The sequence below is a fragment of the Caretta caretta genome, chromosome 20, assembly GCF_965140235.1.
Source record: "Caretta caretta isolate rCarCar2 chromosome 20, rCarCar1.hap1, whole genome shotgun sequence".
NCBI lineage: Eukaryota > Metazoa > Chordata > Testudines > Cheloniidae > Caretta > Caretta caretta.
Window position 1 is genome coordinate 9,505,748 of NC_134225.1, and position 20,075 is coordinate 9,525,822.

At 52.6% G+C, this 20,075-nt stretch overlaps 1 protein-coding gene across 2 annotated transcripts; it reads left to right on the top strand.

The window, feature by feature from the left end:
• The first annotated feature begins 4,609 nt into the window (after positions 1 to 4,609).
• Positions 4,610 to 18,815, top strand: LOC125628988 (C-type lectin lectoxin-Phi1). Of its 2 annotated transcripts, XM_048834270.2 has the most exons (6): positions 4,610 to 4,749; positions 7,831 to 7,944; positions 12,189 to 12,314; positions 13,976 to 14,121; positions 14,997 to 15,097; positions 18,592 to 18,815. In XM_048834270.2, the coding sequence occupies exons 1-6, from the start codon at positions 4,668 to 4,670 to the stop codon at positions 18,737 to 18,739; spliced, it is 717 nt and encodes a 238-aa protein (XP_048690227.1). In that variant the 5' UTR covers positions 4,610 to 4,667; the 3' UTR covers positions 18,740 to 18,815. The 2 variants fall into 2 exon arrangements, with proteins under 2 accessions (XP_048690227.1, XP_048690228.1); XM_048834271.2 differs by lacking the exon at positions 12,189 to 12,314.
• Positions 18,816 to 20,075: the final 1,260 nt, after the last annotated feature.

Consider the following 20,075-nt stretch of genomic DNA (forward strand, 5'->3'; position numbering starts at 1 on the left):
CAGTGACCCCATCTAAAGCCTGATCTCCCTTGCACCCATTCTCATCTCCTCCCTCATGGTTATGGTTCTTCCTTTGGCTCTGCAAATGCTGGAGGATCGTGGCGTCCTGTACTTGCAGCATTCATGCGATCAGTACAGAGCTGGGCGGGCTCCATGCTTCGGTCAGAGATGGTGGCCACAGGAAAGTGCTGCGTGGGTTTGTGGGATTTTTTTAAAAACTGCAAAAATTAGGGGATACGGATGGCATTATGGGATAGAGAAAGTTGCATGCTGGGAACTTGGCCCCTGCTCCCAGAGATCCCTGGGTGACACATTTCTACCCCACAACACATTGCAAACATTTCTCAAAAGGCATTACACTGGGCGGTGGCCCACTGGGATACCTATCCATGGTGCACTTCACTTTGCATCAGCACAAACACAGCTGGTGAGTATGCGAAGCACCAATGCAAGCAGCCAAGCATGCACCCACCCGAGCGATATACTAACCTTGGCAGCTCTACGCCAAGTTAACTTGTGTTGACCAAAGTCCGTAGTGTAGACATGGCCTTATACTTAGATTGTATGCTCTTTGGGTCAGGAACTGTCTTTGTTCTGTGTTTGTCCAGCATCTAACACAATGGGGTCTTGGTCCATGTCTGAAGCTCTGAGGTGCTACCACAGTACACAAAATAAACAAAGCTATCATTCTGGCACAGACATTTTTAGTAAATTTCACAGCAGAGATGGGGAGGGAAATGAAAAGTCATGGAAAGGTCCCCAACATTCCTTCCTGGCCACAGGTTAGCCATGTGCTTCTCACTTCTCACAAGGCATTTCCTGTGCTTGGTTTTCAGTGGCCCAAATAAAGCCTGTGAAATCTTGAAAGGGGCTGCAGGGAATGGGGGGTTGGAGAGCGAGCCCACCCATGTTGGTGGTTCCTGTCCCGTGCAGCTGGACCTGGTTCTGGGCATTGCAACCTGGCACCACTCAGGTATGGTACACCTGCCAATCTTATGTGGAGAAGGAGAGGCAGCTGGGGCAGACCTCAGTGGTGCTGTGACCTTGTGCATCAGGTTGTAACACCTGCAGTGGGGAGCTGGGCCCAACCCAGTGGGAATCATAGCATCATAGAATATCAGGGTTGGAAGGGACCTCAGGAGGTCATCTAGTCCAACCCCCTGCTCAAAGCAGGACCAATCCCCAATTAAATCATCCCAGCCAGAGCTTTGTCAAGCCTGACCTTAAAAACTTCTAAGGAAGGAGATTCTACCACCTCCCTAGGTAACCCATTCCAGTGTTTCACCACCCTCCTAGTGAAAGTTTTTCCTAATATCCAACCTAAACCTCCCCCTCTGCAACTTGAGATCATTACTCCTTGTCCTGTCATCTTCTACCACTGAGAATAGTCTAGAACCATCCTTTTTGGAACCACCTCTCAGGTAGTTGAAAGCAGCTATCAAATCCCCCCTCATTCTTCTCTTCTGCAGACTAAACAATCCCAGTTCCCTCAGCCTCTCCTCATAAGTCATGTACTCCAGACCCCTAATCATTTTTGTTGCCCTTTGCTGGACTCTCTCCAATTTATCCACAGGGACAGGAACTGCCGCTGAAGTGAGCTCACTCTCCAACACACACACCCACCCACCCACCCATACCCTGCTCCCCCACCATTTCCAAGAGTTCACAGTCTTTATTTAAATTCACAATTTCTGTGACCACAGTGACGCTGGCAGGCCAGATGCCAGCTCTTGCCTGGGCTGCAGGCATTAGCTAAGAACTGACAAATTTGTAGCAGGAAACCAGACCAGGTCACCTGCATGTTAGTTTTGCTTAAAATAGAGATTGGTCTAATAAGAATGTGTTCAGTGTTTAGACTCTGTGAAATGCTTGTAAGTTGTGTTGTCATTAATCTCACTGGTAATGTTTATGTTGCATGTTATAAGTGTGACAGGGTTGGGCCAGATGGCTATAGGAGAGTAATAGAAGGCAGATATATTAGCCCCAGGTTAAGTAGGTCCCTTTTTCCTGGGTAAGGTAACAGGGAAGGTTCCAGAACAATCAGGAACCTTCTGGAGACAATTAAGACAGACAGGCTGATTAGAACACCTGCAGCCAATCAAGAAGCTGCTAGAATCAATTAAGGCAGGCTAACCAGGGGACCTGGGTTTCAAAAGGAGCTCATGTCAGTTTGTGGTGCGTGTGTGAGGAGCTGGGTGCAAGAGGTGCTAGGAGCTGAGAGTGAGAATGCGGACTGTTGCAGGACTGAGGAGTACAAGCATTATCAGACACCAGGAGGATATAGTGAGAATAAAGAAGGGGTTGGGAGGAGGCCATGGGGAAGTAGCCCAGGGAGTTGTAGCTGTCACCCAGCTGTTCCAGGAGGCACTCTAGACAGCTGCACTCCACAGGGCCCTGGGCTGGAACCTGGAGTAGAGGGCGGGCCCAGGTTCCCCCCAAAACTCCTGGTCAGACACAGGAGGAGTTGACCTGGACTGTGGGTTCACGAAAATGGCCAAACTGAGGGCTGCCATGAAGCTCCAAGGCAAGCAAATCCGCCAATAAGCGCAAGACCCACCAAGGTAGAGGAGGAACTTTGTCACATAAGGAAAGATTACAGTGTTTACACTCTAACTGGAAACCCTCACAGTGAGGAGAGAAGCATTACCAAGTAAGTGTGAAATATTAGTTTGTTACACAAGGTGTCATTTCCTGGCCAGCACAAGAAGGCTCATGGACACCAGACAAACCACTGTGGAACATCAGAGGACAAAAAGACTTCTCCTCCTCCCCCCAAGTGCACATGAACTTGTCCCATCATCTTGGATGCTGAGGGGAGGGGAATAAAAATCCCTGACAAGAAGAAACCACACCTTTTTGGCAGTTTGAACTCTGAAGGGCCAGAGACTCGAAACTGAAGCCAGGGATCCCCAGGGGCTGCCCCTAGGGCTGCCCTGAAAGACACTTTGAATTGGCAGATCATGACAACTCTCAGGTTTCAGAGTGGTAGCCATGTAAGTCTGTATCCACAAAAACAACAAGGAGTCCTTATGGCACCTTAGAGACTAACAAATTAGTTTGGGCATAAGCACTCTGTCAGTCTCAGGAGTTAGATGGTAACTCATTGGTTGTACATGTTCGCTTGCTTTAACTTGTAAATGACACTCTTATTGCTTTTTCCTAGTTAATAAACCTTTAGCTAGTTTATTACAGGATTGGCTAAAGGCATCGTCTTTGGTATAAGATTTAGGGTACCAGTTGATCTGGGGTAGGTGACAGGTCTCTTGGGACTGGAAGCAACCTGAATGTTGTGTCATTTTTGGTGTAAGTGACCATTTATCACTAAGTCCAGTTTGTCTGGGTGGCAGGATAGACTGGAGAGTCTAAGGGGACTGCCTGACTGGTATAGGCTGGTATAGTGATCCAGGAGTTCACGGTTGTTACTGACTTGGTGAAAGCTGATTAGAGACCACACCAGCACTTGGGGGGGCGGGGGGGGCGGGGGAGTCTGCCCTATTTATGACAGTCTGAGGTGGTTGCTCCTGGTCATGAGTCACTGCAGACAGCCTGACAATCACCTTCACCTCTGTGCCAAAATTGTAGCCTGAATAATAAACAATAGCAAGGAGTGTTCAAAGGCGAGGTAGAGGAAACCCTGCATTTCATTTTATCTCAGTCCCTCTCTGCAGCCCCAGACACTTCCCCAATGGCTGAAAGTCACAGCAACTCACCACAAACAATGGAAATGGAATAGGCGCCCTGTCCGCCCCAGCACATGCTATCTTCACACCCCACTCACATCGAACCCACATCACCAGCCCCTGCCTGCCCAAATACCTGGGGAAATGCTGGGGTGGAGGACACGCCGTGCTCTGCAGGGCACACTCCGCTCCTGGGATCAGTCTGCCCCTTCACAGAGAGGCAGGCTGGCCTGGTGTGTATGGCAATAGGAGTTCAATTCCCAGCTTTGCTGCATTGTGACTAGGGACCCGTCACTTTATCTGTCTGGTCTCCAGCTCCCACCTGAAGGAGGAATAATAATCTACCCTGTTTGCAGCTCTGGCACAATGGGGCCCTGATCTTGAGGGAGCTGTGTGAAGTGGCCGGTACAATTGGGGCTCTGAGCTTGGTGGGGGTTTGGGCAGCACCTGGCACAATTCTGATCTCAGTGTAGGCCCTAGACGCTACTGTAATAATAAAATATAGGGAAAAACATTGGGAGGCAAACTTGGAAAGCTGCCTATAGGACTCCCCCCATAAAATGTCTGTGACATACTATTGTATCCCCCCTATTTTGAGAAGCGCTGTTTTCTTTCTCTGCCCTGCCCTCAACAGTGGGGTCCCTTTGGGGGAATGTTGGATTGCTCCAGACCAACCACCTCCAAGCACTGGTGATCTCGGAGCCTGGCCTGCTCACCTGGCTGAGAACAATTCCCCCTTCCTCCTACGAGAAGGGAGTGTCTCCTCTACAGGGCCCCAGTGTTAGTCAATGGCTCCCCCCATCAACCGACTGACATTTTAAAGGGCTCGAGCTGTGCCCATGGCAGGGAAGGGGTTAACTGTGAGTGTCTTCAGCACTTGTGGTTTGTGAAAGAGAAGAAGAGGCTGTGGTGTGTTGCAAGCCCTGGTGCTGCGCTCTGTCTGGGGTGGAGACGCTGCCGCCCTGCAGGAAGCTGCTTCACAGCGTGATGCAAACAGCGGCCGGTTACCAGAACGATGCCATAGAGCTGTCGCAGACCAAAAGAGCCATGATGCCACACGGGAGGCCAGGTAAACACGGGGGGACGTGGGGACTGAACTTTTAGCTCATCCCTCTAAGGCAGCAGTTCTCAAACCCCATTTTAATGGGGTCACCAGGGCCAGCATTAGACTCGCTGGGATCTGGGGCTGAAGCCGAAACTTGAGAGCTTTAGCCTGGGGCAGCAGAACTCAGGCTCTGCCCCCCACCCAGGGTCATGTAGGAATTTTTGATATCAGAAGAGGGTCACAGTGAAGTGAAGTCTGAGAACCGCTGCTCTAAGGCGGTACAGAGAATCCTCTCCTTAGATGCCTGCCTGGTGGGTCTTGTTCACAGTCACACTGATTGCCTGCTTTGGGGTTGGGGAGGAATGTTCTCCCAGGTCAGAGTGGCAGGGACCCTGGAGTTTCTGGGAATTTCCCCCCTTCCTCTGCAGCATGGGGAGCGGATCGCCAGCTGGGATCATCTGGGCATGTCTCACTCCTCCCAGAATCACAGAAATGTGAGTCTGGAAGGGACCTCAAGACATCAGCCCCCTGCGCTGAGGCATGACCAAGTAAACCCCTAGACCATCCCTGACAGGCGTTTGTCCAACCTGTTCCTAGAAACCTCCAGACGGGGGTTGCACAAACCCTCAGTAACCTATTCCAGTGTGGCGCTACCCTTGCAGCTAGAAAGATTTTTCAGATATCTAATCTAAATCCCCCTGGCCTCAGATTAAGCGGATTACTTCTTGTCCTACCTCAAGTGGGCATGGAAAACAATGGATCATCGGCCTCCCTACAACAACCCTTAGCAGGTCCTCCTTCAGCCTTCTTTTGGCAAGACTAACTCCACCCAGGTTCTTCACCTTTCTGCACAGGCCGGGTTTTCTAACCCTTCAATCGCTTGTTTTGCTCATCTCTGGACTCTCTCCAATTTGCCCACAGCTTTCTTAAAGCGCGGTAACCAGAACTGGACACCATACTCCAGCTGAGGCCTCATCCGTGGTGATTATAGCAGGACAATTACCCCCAAGTGTCTTACGTATGCGTAGAGGGGGAATATAGGGATAGATAGATGGGCCTATTGGAATAGATAGCTATGTAACCTTCCTGCCAGGTGGAGTCAGCAGCAAGTAGGGCCAGGTTCAATACTTAGGCAGTTCCTTGTAACAGAACAGAACCAGCTCCAGCCCCCACTCAGTAATCTGGGAAAACCAAACACGACCACTGAGCACCATGAAGAGTCAATACTTCCCCATTCACAAGCACTGAGTCTGTGTATAGCAAAAGAGAACTTTTATTAAAAGAGAAAGGGAACCAAGCATTAGTTTGCGGAAACACCACAACCCCATTCAAAAGCATGTAACAATAAGCAAACACGACCCCACAGCACGATGGGCTGTGTCCTTTGCCTCAGTTTCCCACCTTGGGGTGGGAAAGTCCAACGAATTAATGTCCCTTTACCACATCATTCCCCGCTCCGTCCACTGTACCCCACTCACAGGTGGCTGTCCTTGGATAGCAAAGAAGGAGAGTTCAGAGGTGTGTTCAGAGGGGTCACTTCCCACCCCAGAAAGGGTGGGGGGGAATCAAGCAATGTCTCTGTGCTCGCTATGAGCCTCCGCAACTAGATGTCGGCTGCTGCTTCCTCTGCTTTTCTCTTCTGCTGCTGGTCGGCACTGCCACTGCTCTGACTTGATGGGCTGAGGTCCCACGGCTTAAGCCAGGGCCTTAGTGATTTTAGCTCTTACTGGTCTCTCCGCCTGTACAGCCTCTGCCTTGTCTTTCGTGTCACCACAGTCCTTACACCACCTATAATGGCTTGTCTACTCCGCTCTTTTGTCAGTGTGACGTGTATCGCTCGGGGCGTGTAAAAACCACCCCCCGAGTGATGTGAGTTACACGGACAGAGGCGCCGGCGTGGACAGCGCTATGTCGGCGGAGATGCTCTCCCACCCACGTGGCTGTCGCCGCTGATGGAAGCGGTTTTACCAGGCCGGTGGACGAGCTCTCTCTCACCAGCATAGAGCAACTGCACAAGCAATCTTACAGCGGCACATCTGCATCGGCACAGCTGGGCTGCTGTAAGCTCACTAGTGTAGACATGGCCTAAGGCAGAGCCCCTAGAGCTACGAACATTCAGTTCCTGTTACCCCTGAACAGAGAAACCAGGCCTCTCTCCTGAAGCTAATTAGTTCTGTCTCTAAACCCTACAGAGTGCACAGCCAACTAGCATCTAGCACCCTCCTTTAGCCGCACCTCCCGCCCCAAAAGCCACTCCCACCCTTGCTCTCCTTCCCAGGGCTTTGGCAGCCCTACCAAATGAGGTTCAGATTAGGGTGGCGTCTCACAGGCCGGATTAAGTACAGTTCTGCTGCCCTTTCTTCATACACTAAGGAAAAAAATATTTCATGACCCCTGCACTTGATAGTAAAGTGAATTGTAAGCCAACACTAGCCAAAAGTGATAATTTTGGTAAAGCACTTGGTCATGCTATGCACCTGGAGACACAAACACAGGCTGTTCCTGAAGTCTTTTCCCCCAGCTCATCTCTAGATGTCAGTGGAGGGCTCGTTCAGACCCTGCTTACAGATAGATAGATAGACAGAGTGTATGGGGATGGATAGATATAAGGAGGTGTATAGGGGTAGATAGATAGATCAATACGTGGTTTATCCAACTAAAATTACAAGCTCCAGACAGCGGGGGTTGTGCAGGGGAGGGTAAGTGAATCCTTAGAGAGCAAATTTTCAGCCCTGAGAACACGGATTTTGCCCAGTGACTCCCATCCTGGTAGACATTCTCACAGCCCAGACCAGGAATCAGCGATTGACACTGTGGGTTGTGAACAGCTTTGATTGCCTTCGATTGGAAGCTCTGTGGGGCAGGGACCTGGGTCTGTGCAGTGCCTGGTGCAATGGGGTCCTAAACCATAGCTGTGGCTCCAGCGCGTCTGCAAGACAGATAAATAATAATAACAATGACAACCAAAGCCAAAGCTGGGCTGGGAAGTGACTGGACCCAGCATCCAGGCCTGGGGAGGAGTCTGGGTTTTAAATGCTTCGTGATCCAGAATAGACAATAAAACAGGTACATGGCTGTTCTAGAAAACCCTCTTTCTGCCCCTAGATTCGATGGGCAGTTTTGACGACAGCTACGAGAGGGATTATGAGAACGTTGATCCCAATCAGCCACCACCCCAGCGTCAGACACAGCCACAGTGGCAAGCAAAGGCAGAACCAGGTGGGTGACTCACTTGAGCTGTATCTCACAGAGCATGGGAGGTGTGTGGGCCACAGAATTGATAGGTCAGCACAACTGGGCTTGATGTCTGGGTTTGGCAAAGGGAAAAGCATTAATGTGAGGCTACAGATGGAAATGAAGAGCAATTGCCTCAGGCTCTCTGCAGACTCAGGCAGCCTCTCTGCATCAGTCATACCTGGGTCATGTGTCCAGTGTTATCTCCACTGCCAAAGGGGATTTGTTCAAAGGCAGTACGAGCAGTTGGATGCCCAACTCCCACTGCGTCCCCATGAATGGGAATTAGGTGCCCAGTTCCCACTTGTGCCTTTGAAAATCTCCCCAATGCTTTTATTTTTAAATGAAAGTTGAGATTTTTGGAGCATGACGCAGCTGGGCCAAATCCTGCAGCCACTTCCATGGGTGCAGAATACCAAGGGCTGTGGCCTAGACACAGCTGCTAAAGCACAGTGGAGATACTCAGGCTTGCAAAAGGTGAGTTTAGCGGGGCTCCTGACTGGGCTGGACACAAATAATCCTTGTTCCAGGGAAACGATCCCATTAGAACAACAAGGAGTCCGTGGCTGAAGAAGTGGTTTTTTTTACCCACGAAAGCTTATGCCCAAATAAATCTGTTAGTCTTCAAGGTGCCACCGGACTCCTTGCTGTTTTTGTGGATACAGACTAACATGGTTACCCCCTGATACGTGATCCCATTAGAACAACTATCTTCAGAAGAAAAGGAAAAGGAGTACTTGTGGCACCTTAGAGACTAACCAATTTATTTGAGCATGAGCTTTCGTGAGCTACAGCTCACTTCATCAGATGTTTACCGTGGAAACTGCAGCAGACTTTATATACACACAGAGAATATGAAACAATACCTCCTCCCACCCCACTGTCCTGCTGGTAATAGCTTATCTAAAATGATCAACAGGTGGGCCATTTCCAGCACAAATCCAGGTTTTCTCACCCTCCACCCCCCCACACAAATTCACTCTCCTGCTGGTGCTAGCCCATCCAAAGTGACAACTCTTTACATAATCAAGTCGGGCTATTTCCTGCATAGATCAAGGTTTTCTCACATCCCCCCCACCCCCATACACACACAAACTCACTCTCCTACTGGTAATAGCTCATCTTGTGGTCAGTTTAGATGAGCTATTACCAGCAGGACAGTGGGGTGGGAGGAGGTATTGTTTCATATTCTCTGTGTGTATATAAAGTCTGCTGCAGTTTCCACGGTAAACATCTGATGAAGTGAGCTGTAGCTCACGAAAGCTCATGCTCAAATAAATTGGTTAGTCTCTAAGGTGCCACAAGTCCTCCTTTTCCTTTTCTTTTTGCGAATACAGACTAACACGGCTGTTCCTCTGAAACCTATCTTCAGAAGAAGACTGAAACCCAACCCCCACAGCAGTGCTGCCCTGCATGGTGCTGGCATGTGTTCTCCCCAGCCCTCAGGCAACTGCCTGGCTCGGTGTCTCACGCTTGGGTGAGCAAATGGGGCATTTGCAGGAATTAAAATGACGGCCCCCGCCCCAAGCCCCCTCCTTGGGCAAACAACCCAATGCACGCTCAGAGCTGTGGCGGCGGGTGTCAATGTATGGATTGCAGAGGCAGAGAGAGAGATCTCTCCAGAGGCTCTCAGCCCTTTGCCAGGTTAACTCCCAGCTCGACGATAGTGTTTTTCATCCGTGGATCTCCAAGCGCTTTACAGATGAGACCAGTAGCATTACTGGGCCCTTAGTTGTGGCTTAGCTGGTGACGCCTGCCTCTTTGCTGCCAGCGTGCCGGCCCCGGGGTCTGTCCCCTGTCAGGAATCCACTAGGTGGCATCGTTTTCAGTTGCAGCTACAAGGGTAAGAGATAGCAATGCTGGAGCCTTAAACGGCAGCTGTCAGCAGTGACAGAGAGCCGGGCACATGGGCGGGCAGGGACCAAAGGCAGGAGAAAGGGAACCGCTGCCCTGGCATGGCAGGGGGGAAATAGGAAGCACAGAGAGCCCCTGGCACGGAGCAGAATGGGGGACTTTGGTATGGGGGGGCACACAGAGCCCCTGGCAGGTGGAGAAATGGGGGACCTTGGTATGGAGGAGGGAGAATGGGGGGAAATGGGTGACTCTGGCATGGGGGGGTGGAATGGGGGGCACACAGAGCCCCTGGCATGGGGGGAAATAGGGGACCCTGGTTGGGGGGAGGGGAAATGGGGGGGCACACAGAGCCCCTGGCAGGAGGAGAAGTGGGGGACCCTGGTTTGGGGGATAGAATGGGGGCACACAGAGCCCCTGGCATGGGGGGAAATGGAAGACCCTGGTTTGGGGGGAGGGGAAATGGGGGGCACACAGAGATCATGGCAGGGGGGGAAATGGGGGACTCTGGTATGGGGGAGGGTGGACAGGGGCACACAGAGCCCCTGGCATGGGGGGAAATGTGGGACCCTGGTTGGGGGAGGGGAGATAGAGGGCACCCAGAACACCTGGCGTGGGGCAGGGGGTGGGCAGTTGCTGGGGGATGGGAGGATGGCACACAGGGAGCCCTGGTGGGTCCCATGTGCTCCATACAGAAGCTACCATACCCAGGCCCCCTGGTTCCAGGAAACCCGCCCAGCTTGGTGGACGAGCTGACGTTGGCATCGGGCGCTGTCATCGGCCTGGCACCGTCAACATGGGAGAGCTGCCCGGACTTGACTGACAACTGGCACAGGCCCCCGAGGCAGTGTCTCCTCTAGGAAAACTCCTGCTAACTAAGAGAGGGGGCGTCCCTGTGGAGACAGGGCAGCTTGGAGCTTCCATCAATTAGCAGGTTGAGGTGAACCCCTGGCTCCCGCGGTTGTTACTTCCACTCACTGACCCATGGGAAAGCTCCAGGCTGCCTTCTCTCCACTGGGGGCTTGTCTACGCTTCAGAGCCTGCGGCGGTATGGCTATGTCAGACGAGAGCCCTAGAGAGAGACAGCCCAGGCCGGCCAGCTGGAGGTGTTCTTGGGCCAGCGTAAGTGCATCATCTCCCAAAATGACAGTAGCACGCCCTCAGGAGCACGCTTCTTTTCACGGGGTTGTGTCTACACTGGGAGGTTTGCTGGCACCGCTGTGCCGGCGTGAGAGTGTGTGTGATTTTTGCACACTCCTAGCCGACATAGCTAAGCCAGTGACGTTTTGCAGGGTAGACCAGGTCTCGGGTGTTACCCGTTCTAGCTGTCACAAGATAAGAACACTCCCTTTTTTGCCTAGCGAAGACAAAGGTGGATGCTCTGATTTTTGGTTTATTTGGGTTTTTCAACCCTGCTCCTAATCAATTGAAACTAACTGAAGAAAGTGGCTGTTAAGCTAAAATAAGTGTGTCTACACTGGTTTGATTAAACCAGTTTAAATTCACATCTCTGCCGAAACCGGTGTGCCTTTTTTGTGCAGATGAGCCCTTTAATCTGCTTAAGATACTGTAAGATCCTCTTGAACTGACTCAAACATGTCTACACTAGGGACTTGTCTGCAACCAAGTTGCACCAATTTCGTTTTAATCGGTTTACAAATTGAGTTAGTGCAAATCAGTGATTTAGTGGACACTGTGAAATCGGTGCCGATAGCTGGTGTTAAGCCGATTTAAGAGTGTTCACACACAAAGCAGCCCCAGTTTAAATAAACGGGAGTGAAATTGCATCTTCAGTTAAACCAGGGAAAGTTTTTTGCATAGACCAGACCCTGGTGAGTCACACCAGTTTAACGCACTCACTTATGTGGACAAGGCCTTGAAGAGCTGGATTCTCAAAAGTGCTGAGTCTCCGCAGTGCCCATGGACCCCAGCAGGAGTGGAGAGTTGTCAGTGCTTGCAAGGATTGGAACCTTGGGGAGGCAAACAAGCCCAAATGCCACGGTGATGGGCTCGGGGTCCTGTGGGGACAAAGAAGGCTCTGTTCTCTCCTCTTTACAGTGCACACCCCAGAGTGCACTCCCTGGGGCTGCGGGGGGCACCCACTAGACGCTGCTCCTCTCTTAGAGCAGGGAGTAGAACCCAGGAGCCCTAGCTCCCAGATCCGTCTGCCACTCTGCTCCCCTCCCTGAGCTGGGGATAGAACCCAGGAGTCCTAACTCCCAGCCCCTTCCAGCACGTTTTAACCACTGGACCCCTCTCCCACCATCTTGCACATGAAGGTCATTCTCCTGCCCGCGGCTGGTGGCATGGGTAGAGATTACACCAGCTGTTCTTCCGCTGACTCGTGCTCTAGCTGCTGATGTCGCTGTTCTTTGCAGCTGTCTCCACCCTGAAGGCAGAGGAGCAGAGAGGCTGTGGGAGAAAGTCCTTGGGCATCCTTTATGCCCTGGTTGGGGTGTCTCTGCTGCTGTCGACAGCTGCCTTCTTGCTCATGCTCCTGAAATGTAAGTGCTGGTCCCGGGCCTGCTGCCTGGTGTGTCTGGATGGAGGCTTCAGGCAGACAGTCCTGCACCAAGGGGGGGGCGGGGAGGTGACAGCAGAACCTCCCGCGTACTAGTGCTGCATCCACGCAACCTGCAGGGGGAGGATCAGTGGCCTTGAGATGGACCCAAAGCGGGATCTAGCTCCAGATCCAGATCAGAACTTTCACATAGTCTGGGCACGTTCAGCCCTGAAGAGGGTTTAGATGGGGGCTGATTTGTTTTGTCCTTGAATGCATCACTGTCCCAGCACCTATGCTACATAGAGGATAACAGCCTATTACTGCCACCAGCTGAGGGAGCTGCTCCTTTACCTCACACGGCCGGAGCTGGGTGCTCATGGTACCAGGTTCAATCTCAGCTGTAGAAGTGACTGTCCCACAAACCTGGGATGTTCCTTTCCCCCCTCAAATCTTTCTCGTGACTGAGCTGAGCTGTAGGTGCTGGATCCTGGGTGTGAGTCAGGGCGACTAAGGCTTCCTGTAGTGGTGGCTTTGCTCTGGCCGAGCTGGTTTCTCACAGTGACAATTTCTTGTTTATCTCTTCACTTGGAATCCTGATTTCTCAAGATTTGACTGATGCAAAACAGGAACAAACGTGTCCAGGCAACTATCTGGGGCGCGGGGGGAGGCGGGGGCGGGGGCTATGTGTCTCAGACCAGGGCTCTGGGATCATAGCCCACAGCACGAACACTCCTCCCCCGAGCAGAACTACAGGCTCCTTAGGGACTGAACGGGTGTCGCTGGAGGTGGGAGTGGGGGGGCTGGTGGAGAGGACTCAGGGCTCTGCTCTAACCTGGAGGGGAGCCCAGGTGGTCAGGAAATTTTGGACAAAACCTTTTTTCCCAGGAAAACGGCGATTCATCAAAACCGAAGCTTTTCACAGAAACGGGTCAGTTTTGATTAACCGTTCCACGGGAAGGTCTGTCAGGGCTGCGGTGGAAGCTCTGGTCAGAAGCAGCTAAAGGAAGTCCCACCCCATTCTGGGCATAGCCTGGGGCATGCAGCTGGGATGTGGGAGACCAAACCAGGCACAGCAGGGACATGGAGCTGGGTCTTTGACCACCCTGGCTAGTGCCCAAGCCAGGGGGCTCTAGGGTCAGTCACTCATGTGCCTGTGCGCACTCTCTCTGCCCTCCCCCAGAGAATGCTTCTATAGCTGGGCGTTCAGGGCACGTGCCAGGGTTGGGGGGGACTGAGGTTCAAGTCCCTGCATTACCTGAGTCAGAGGCTTGGCCCTGGCTTTCCCATGCCCCTGGTTGGTGCCCTCTTCACTGGGCCATTGGTTATTCTGGGCCAGTCTTAGCTTCATTTTGCAATGGAATGAAAACAAATGTCAAAACCTTCCGTTCAGTTCAGCCCGTTTCCTGCCAGCCCCGGCCTGGAGGCAGCGCAGTCGGCTGTGTCCAGACAGGAGTTAGGAATTGCCCAGCTGGTGACCGTGGGTAGCGTGGGCTGGGAGCTGCAGAACCACACGGTCTGTTCCTGTTCCGCAGCCTCCTGGGCTGGGAGCGAGCAACCGGCTGGGATTCTCGCTGGGGCTGGCCTGGGCTGGAATGCAGGATGAGCGGGATGTTACCAGCATGGATCTCTGGGCCCTGGGGTGAACTGCAGCCTGTGTTGCAGGGATCCCGTGCTGCCCACATGGCTGGGAGGAGTTCCAGAAGAAATGCTACTTCTTCTCCTCGGACAAGGAGCCCTGGGATATGGCCAAGAGATCGTGCAGCAGACACAGTGCAGAGCTAGCTGTCATCGGCAACCAGTGGGAGCAGGTAGGTCCCCATACTCCTGCCCCCGGGGAGAGGCAGAACTGGGCGCAGTGCTGGGCCACCTGAATGGGATCTCTCCTCCCAGGCCGAAACTGCTGCTGTTATCCCAGTGCTTTTGCTCAGCTCTCCCAGCCTGCTGGGCCCATGCTTCCCAGCCTCTGAATCCAGCCCAGCATTCCCAGGGGGAGGAGGGCAGCTGCACTGCTTGACCCTGGGTCCTGTGCTGTGAGGACATTGCAGGGACCCTACTTCCCTGCCCCAAGCCCCCTGGGCACAGCAGATGCTGCAGCCAAGCACCAGAGAAATCAGCAAAGGCTTGCTCTAGGGATTTCTGTCACAAAGCTCCACCAGCCCCTGCCCATTGCAAGCCCCCTCATCTCTCCCACAGCTCCTGCAATCCCAGAAGAGACATGACCCCACTCGCAGGCCCCTCACCCAACCACCCCCGCTGATGTGGCCCCCAGTGGGGGTTGCCCTCCAGCCCCCAGCTCTTGCGATCAGCTCTGCAGGGTATGTGTGGTCGGAACTGATAGGCATAGGTGCACCTTGTTACCCAGAGACGCTGACGGGATCCAGGCAAAGCACTGTGACCAGATCCTGCTCTTGTTTACACCAGTGTAAATCCATATTCCCATAACCCCGCTCCACCTCACAGCCCCTTCCCGGTAGCAATGACTTCTCGCTTCCACCCCTGCTCCTGCCTTCCCGTCCGGTCTGTGTCCCTGCAGGTGGGGTAGGCGGTTTCAGCACAACATCTGGACAAGGCAGGTGATGGAGGACTGGGCAGGCCCCGTGGGACGCGGGCCCCTGGTGGTTTGCAGAACACCAGGTAGGAGACAAATAACTGCTGTTTGTGCTTCTCTCCCATCCCCCCTTAGGCCTTCTTGACAGTGGGGATCAATTCCGTTCACCACTGGATCGGCCTGAGCAACAAAGAAGCAAGCTGGACGTGGGTGGATGGCTCACCAGTATCATATACGTGAGTAAGGCCATGTCTACACTACAAAGTTAAGTCCACTTATGTTAGTCTCTGTACCGCCACCAGCAATTACTGTGGTTTATCATGTTCACCCTGCCCTCCTGTCAGTGGTGTGAGTCCTCATCAGGGGCAGTGCCAGGGGCTGAGAGCCTGGGAGGCAGCTGGCTCCATCTGTGGGGACTCCAGCTGGGAGGGAGCTCACAGCAGCACCGGGCAGCGAGGCTCCAGCTGCCAGCACTGCTGGGGCTCACAGCCCCAACACCCCCGCCCGATCCATTTCAAAACAGGGACCCTACCAGCCGTGAAATTGACATTCTTGTCAATTTCACGGCTCCAGCAGTCAGCCAGGCTGACAGCCAACAGGCAATGCAAGGAAAGGGGGGAGGGATAGCTCAGTGGTTTGTGAGTTCAATCCTTGAGGGGGCCAGTTAGGGACCTGGGGCAAAAATTGGGGATTGGTCCTGCTTTGAGCAGGGGGTGGGACGAGATGGCCTCCTGAGGTCCCTGCCAGCCCTGAGATTCTGTGATAAAGCAGTGTCTATACAGATACTGCAACACTGGGGCTCTGTTGACCTAAGCCCTATGCATCTCGTTGAGGTGGATTTACGAAGTTGGCCTAGCAGGTGAGTTACAGCGGTGGGAGGGACACTGTAGTGTGACACTTACATAGTTTGGTCAACATAAGCTACCCCACATTGACTTCACTTTTACTCCTGGGGGAGCTCTGCACTGAAAAATTAAACTCTGTGCCAAAAAATTTACAATTCTGCACACAATATATTCAAATAACACAATAGAATCACACCAGTTACAATTATTTAGGTAATTTATTTAAAAATACCTGTTAGCAAGTATGTCTGTAGGAATACATGCAAAAAAAAGATTCAGGAAATGGTTGGGGGTTGTTTTTTTTTTGACAACTAGATTCCTTACTAGGTATAGTAATACAGAACGTTGAGTAGTTCATTTAAACTACAATACAGAACTGTATTTCCGCACCTCTCAGAAGCAGGGCAAAGGCTTGGGGGAGTCAGGGGTAATGGAGGAGCTGAAGGAGAGGGAAGGAGCTCAGGAGTGAACCTGGAATTTTATTGGGTGCGGGTGGGGGGAACAGTTTCTTTTGGGGCTGGGGGCATTGTTGGGGAGCTTCCCCCATGCAGATCCTGACTGACCCCGAGCCTCTCCTATTCAGTCAGGCATATCTGGCCCCGTCCCTGTGTGTCACTGCATCCCCTGTCCCCATGTGGCCCTGGAGCCCTCCTACCCCCAGTCCCCATGTGGCCCAGAGCCCCCCTCTTGTTCAGCCCCTGGATCAATGCTGTCACTGCACTAACTCCTGAGCCCGCACCCCAGTCAGCCCCCCTCACTATCCCCTCTGAACCCCACTCTATGAGCCCCTGGCAGCACCGTGTGCCCCACTGTGCCTCCTAACCTGGCTCCACTGGTAGGCTGCTGTAACGAACGCAACCAGCTGCTAGCTGTTACTGCCGGTCAGTCAGTTGTTCTGGTGGGCAACAGTCGGAACTTCAGCACTTCCTGGGCAGAATGTATTTTCTGTGGGGAAAAAAAAATTCTGCACCAGACATGAATTCTGTGCATGTGCAGCAACGCAGAATTGCCCCAGGAGTAAACTTGGTAGTGTAGACATGCCCTAGCATTTACTGTCCTCTGCCTGCTTTCATCTGTCTCCTCACCCTGCTCCCAAATCCAGCAGGGACCTGTACACTACACCTCACTCACCCCCTCCCCTGGAGTGGGGAAGGTGGCTGGCCTCCTCCCACAAAGCACAGTCTGGCCCCTCGGGCTGGTGAGTCCCGGGGTCAGGACTATGGGGAGAAGGGAATAGCCAGCTGACTTCAGGCTGGCATGGCTGGGGACGAGCATTGTTACACGGCCTAGAGCCAGCAGGGGAGTCAATGGGGCAGGTTGAAAATTTTCCACTGAACGGTTCTTTGATGAGAAATCGGGATTTTGACTCAACATTTTTTGCATCCTCTTGCAAAACATCTCGATTTTTTTGTTGAAAAATATATGCCCCAAAAGCAAAATATTTTCCTTCAGAAATAGTGCCCTAGTGCCTCATGGGAGTTGTAGTTCAGTTACTGCATGTTCTCCTTTTCCATTACAGGTCAGCCTCCCCAGCCTGACTATATCTCCCATAAAGAAAAGGAGTACTTGTGGCACCTTAGAGACTAACCAATTTATTTGAGCATGAGCTTTCGTGAGCTACAGCTCACTTCATCAGATGCATACCGTGGAAACTGCAGCAGACTTTATATACACACAGTCTGCTGCAGTTTCCACGGTATGCATCTGATGAAGTGAGCTGTAGCTCACGAAAGCTCATGCTCAAATAAATTGGTTAGTCTCTAAGGTGCCACAAGTACTCCTTTTCTTTTTGCGAATACAGACTAACACGGCTGTTCCTCTGAAATATATCTCCCATGATGCTCTGCCTCTCTTCTCCAGAGGGAAGACCAGAGTTCAGTTGCTGTATGTCATCATTCTCCCCCATGAGCCGGGCTCCCAGCAGGATTACATCTCCCATGATGCATCATGGCCAGGGAGTCCCAGGATGCTCCACCTCTCCCCTCCAGAGGGAATACCATCGTGCACTGTGGGAGATGTAGTCCAGCCAAGGAGCCCACCTTATAGAGGAGAATAGGACATGAGGAACCCAAACATGAGCTGATCTCAGCTGTTCTCAGTGGAAGCGGCAGGTGCTCAGCACCAGGAAGTCTGGCTCTAACCCCCTGCGGTCCTGCAATAAACCTTGGATAGGATCACAGTGGGGAGGCTGGGATTAGCACGGGGAGTGGGGAGGAACATGAGCTTTATTCACAGACACTGAGCCCTGTGCAGTGCAGTGCAGCTCTGCTCTGAGCTGGTACCCTGAGGTAGCTGCGCTCTGGGGGGCACCGTCCCTCTGAGACCCCAGACCAAGTGGGCTCAGGGGGCAACACTGCAGGTTTCCTCAGGATCAGAGTCAAAAGGGAGCTCATCACTTCTCCTTGATCTTCCCCACTGACCCTGGTGCCTCCACCCACTTCACCCTGCCTGCCTCCCAAAATTTTGGCCGAATCTAGTCAATGAATTTGTGTCAGATTTTCAAATGGAAAAAAATTCACTCAGCTCTAATGGGAATGGTTGTATGGGAATGTCCAGGGAGAGACAGGCATAAGTTTATGGAGATAGATAGCTAGATAGGTAGATAGATAGGCAGCAGGTATTGAAGGCCAGGGGAGGCTAAACGTCCCCTAACCCAGGCAACGGCCCCGCCCATGCTCCATCCTGGTGCCCTGCTGAGTGCCTGGGATGGATGGATAGATGTGTGATATGGGGGTGGGTAGAGAGATATTGCAGTCTTCCCTTTCAGCGGTTGTGGTAAGTTGCTCTGTTGGATCATGTGGATCCGTGATAGAGAGGTTCCTGACTAGAGTGGATTCCCCAGGAGCTGCTCTAGCCACTGGAAATATTCCCCTTGTTTCTTTCAGATCTTGGTCTTCAGGGATCCCCAGTGTTCATAACACGCAGAAACACTGCATCCATCTCACAGGGGGTGTCAGAGGCGAGTGGAACGACACAGAGTGTGCGACTCACTATAACTTCGTTTGTGAAAGAGCTGGGACCTTTTGTGTGTAATTTGCACCTTTGAAAACATTTTGCCATTTTGAGGTTTATTTTCTTTAAGCAGCCAATAAAAGTCAGCAGAGCCCTAGGTGCCTTCGTGGGCTAGTTCACCTCACTGAACGCCACCGGGCTGTCGGTGAGATCCCTTCTACAGGACTTTCAACTGTCAACCTCCCTCCTAGCTGAGCAAAACCCAATGTCTAGCTGAGAGGTTGCCAGGCCTGGGTCCAGCTCAGAGCTCTGCACTTCCTGTGTGACCTGGCAAGGGTCATGTAAGATCCAGGCCAGGTGCTGAGTGCCATTGACTGCCACTAAAGTCAGAAGTGGTCAGCCTCGGTCGTGATGAGACCGACAGTCCCTCTGCTTCTCCCCTCGCTCTCCAGGGTCCCTCATTCCCACTAGGTTTAGCTCCCAGGGTACGGCACAAATTGGCTGTGCTGGCATTTAAATCTGAAGCCCAAAGAACTCTGCTTCTGAGGCTACGGGAATTTCTGTGCACTGAGGGCAGGGATCCCCCAGCAGTTCCAGTTTCCTGCAAAAGTATCTGCTGTGTCTCCCTAGCCAGTGCAGAGAACATCTGTGTGCGTCTGGGTTCAGCTCACTGGGCACTCAGAACTCTGCAGAAATCCCTCTTCTACTCCAGTGAACAGTGCTGTAAGGGCCTGATCCTGGACATGCCCGGCTTCCCCTGCCAGCCCCGAGTCCCTCCTGCTGGGGTGCCCAGCGCTAGCGGCACTAGACAGGAGGAGGCATTTTGCCATCAGTGAGTCACCCACCTGAAGTCACACAGCAAGTCAGTGGAAGGGTTGGGGAGAGAACCCAGGAATCCAGACACCCAGATCCCCCCCACACCCCAGCCCTGCTCTAACTGCTAGGCCTTGTCTACGCTACAAAGTTTTGTTGGCAAAAGTTGTGCTGCTTTAATTAAAATGGCTGTTGCATCTCCACACTATCTTCTTGTGCGGGCAGAGTGCATCCACACTAGCAGCTCTTGCATCAACACAGAGGGCAGTGCACTGTGGGTAGCTATCTCCCAGTGCAGCTGGCCGCAGGGTGCTTTGGGAAAGGTTTGCAGTGCCTCATGGGGCAGGTACAGCGTCACATGTTGCAGGTTTCTCAATCTCATCCTTCCCAGAGTAGATTGTCAGCTGCTTTTTCAAAAGAAGTGTGCGGGGGAGTGGTATGTCTGGGATGGAGAAGACAGCAGGCTGACCGACCTATCCTGCGGCAGGGGGAATGGGACACCCCTCCCCCCCCGCCCCCCATCAGCCCCTGACTCTGCTCAGCATAGCAGTTTCTCCCCAAGCACAAGTAGCCTGCTCTGCCTGCCTGCCTATGGTTCTGTGAT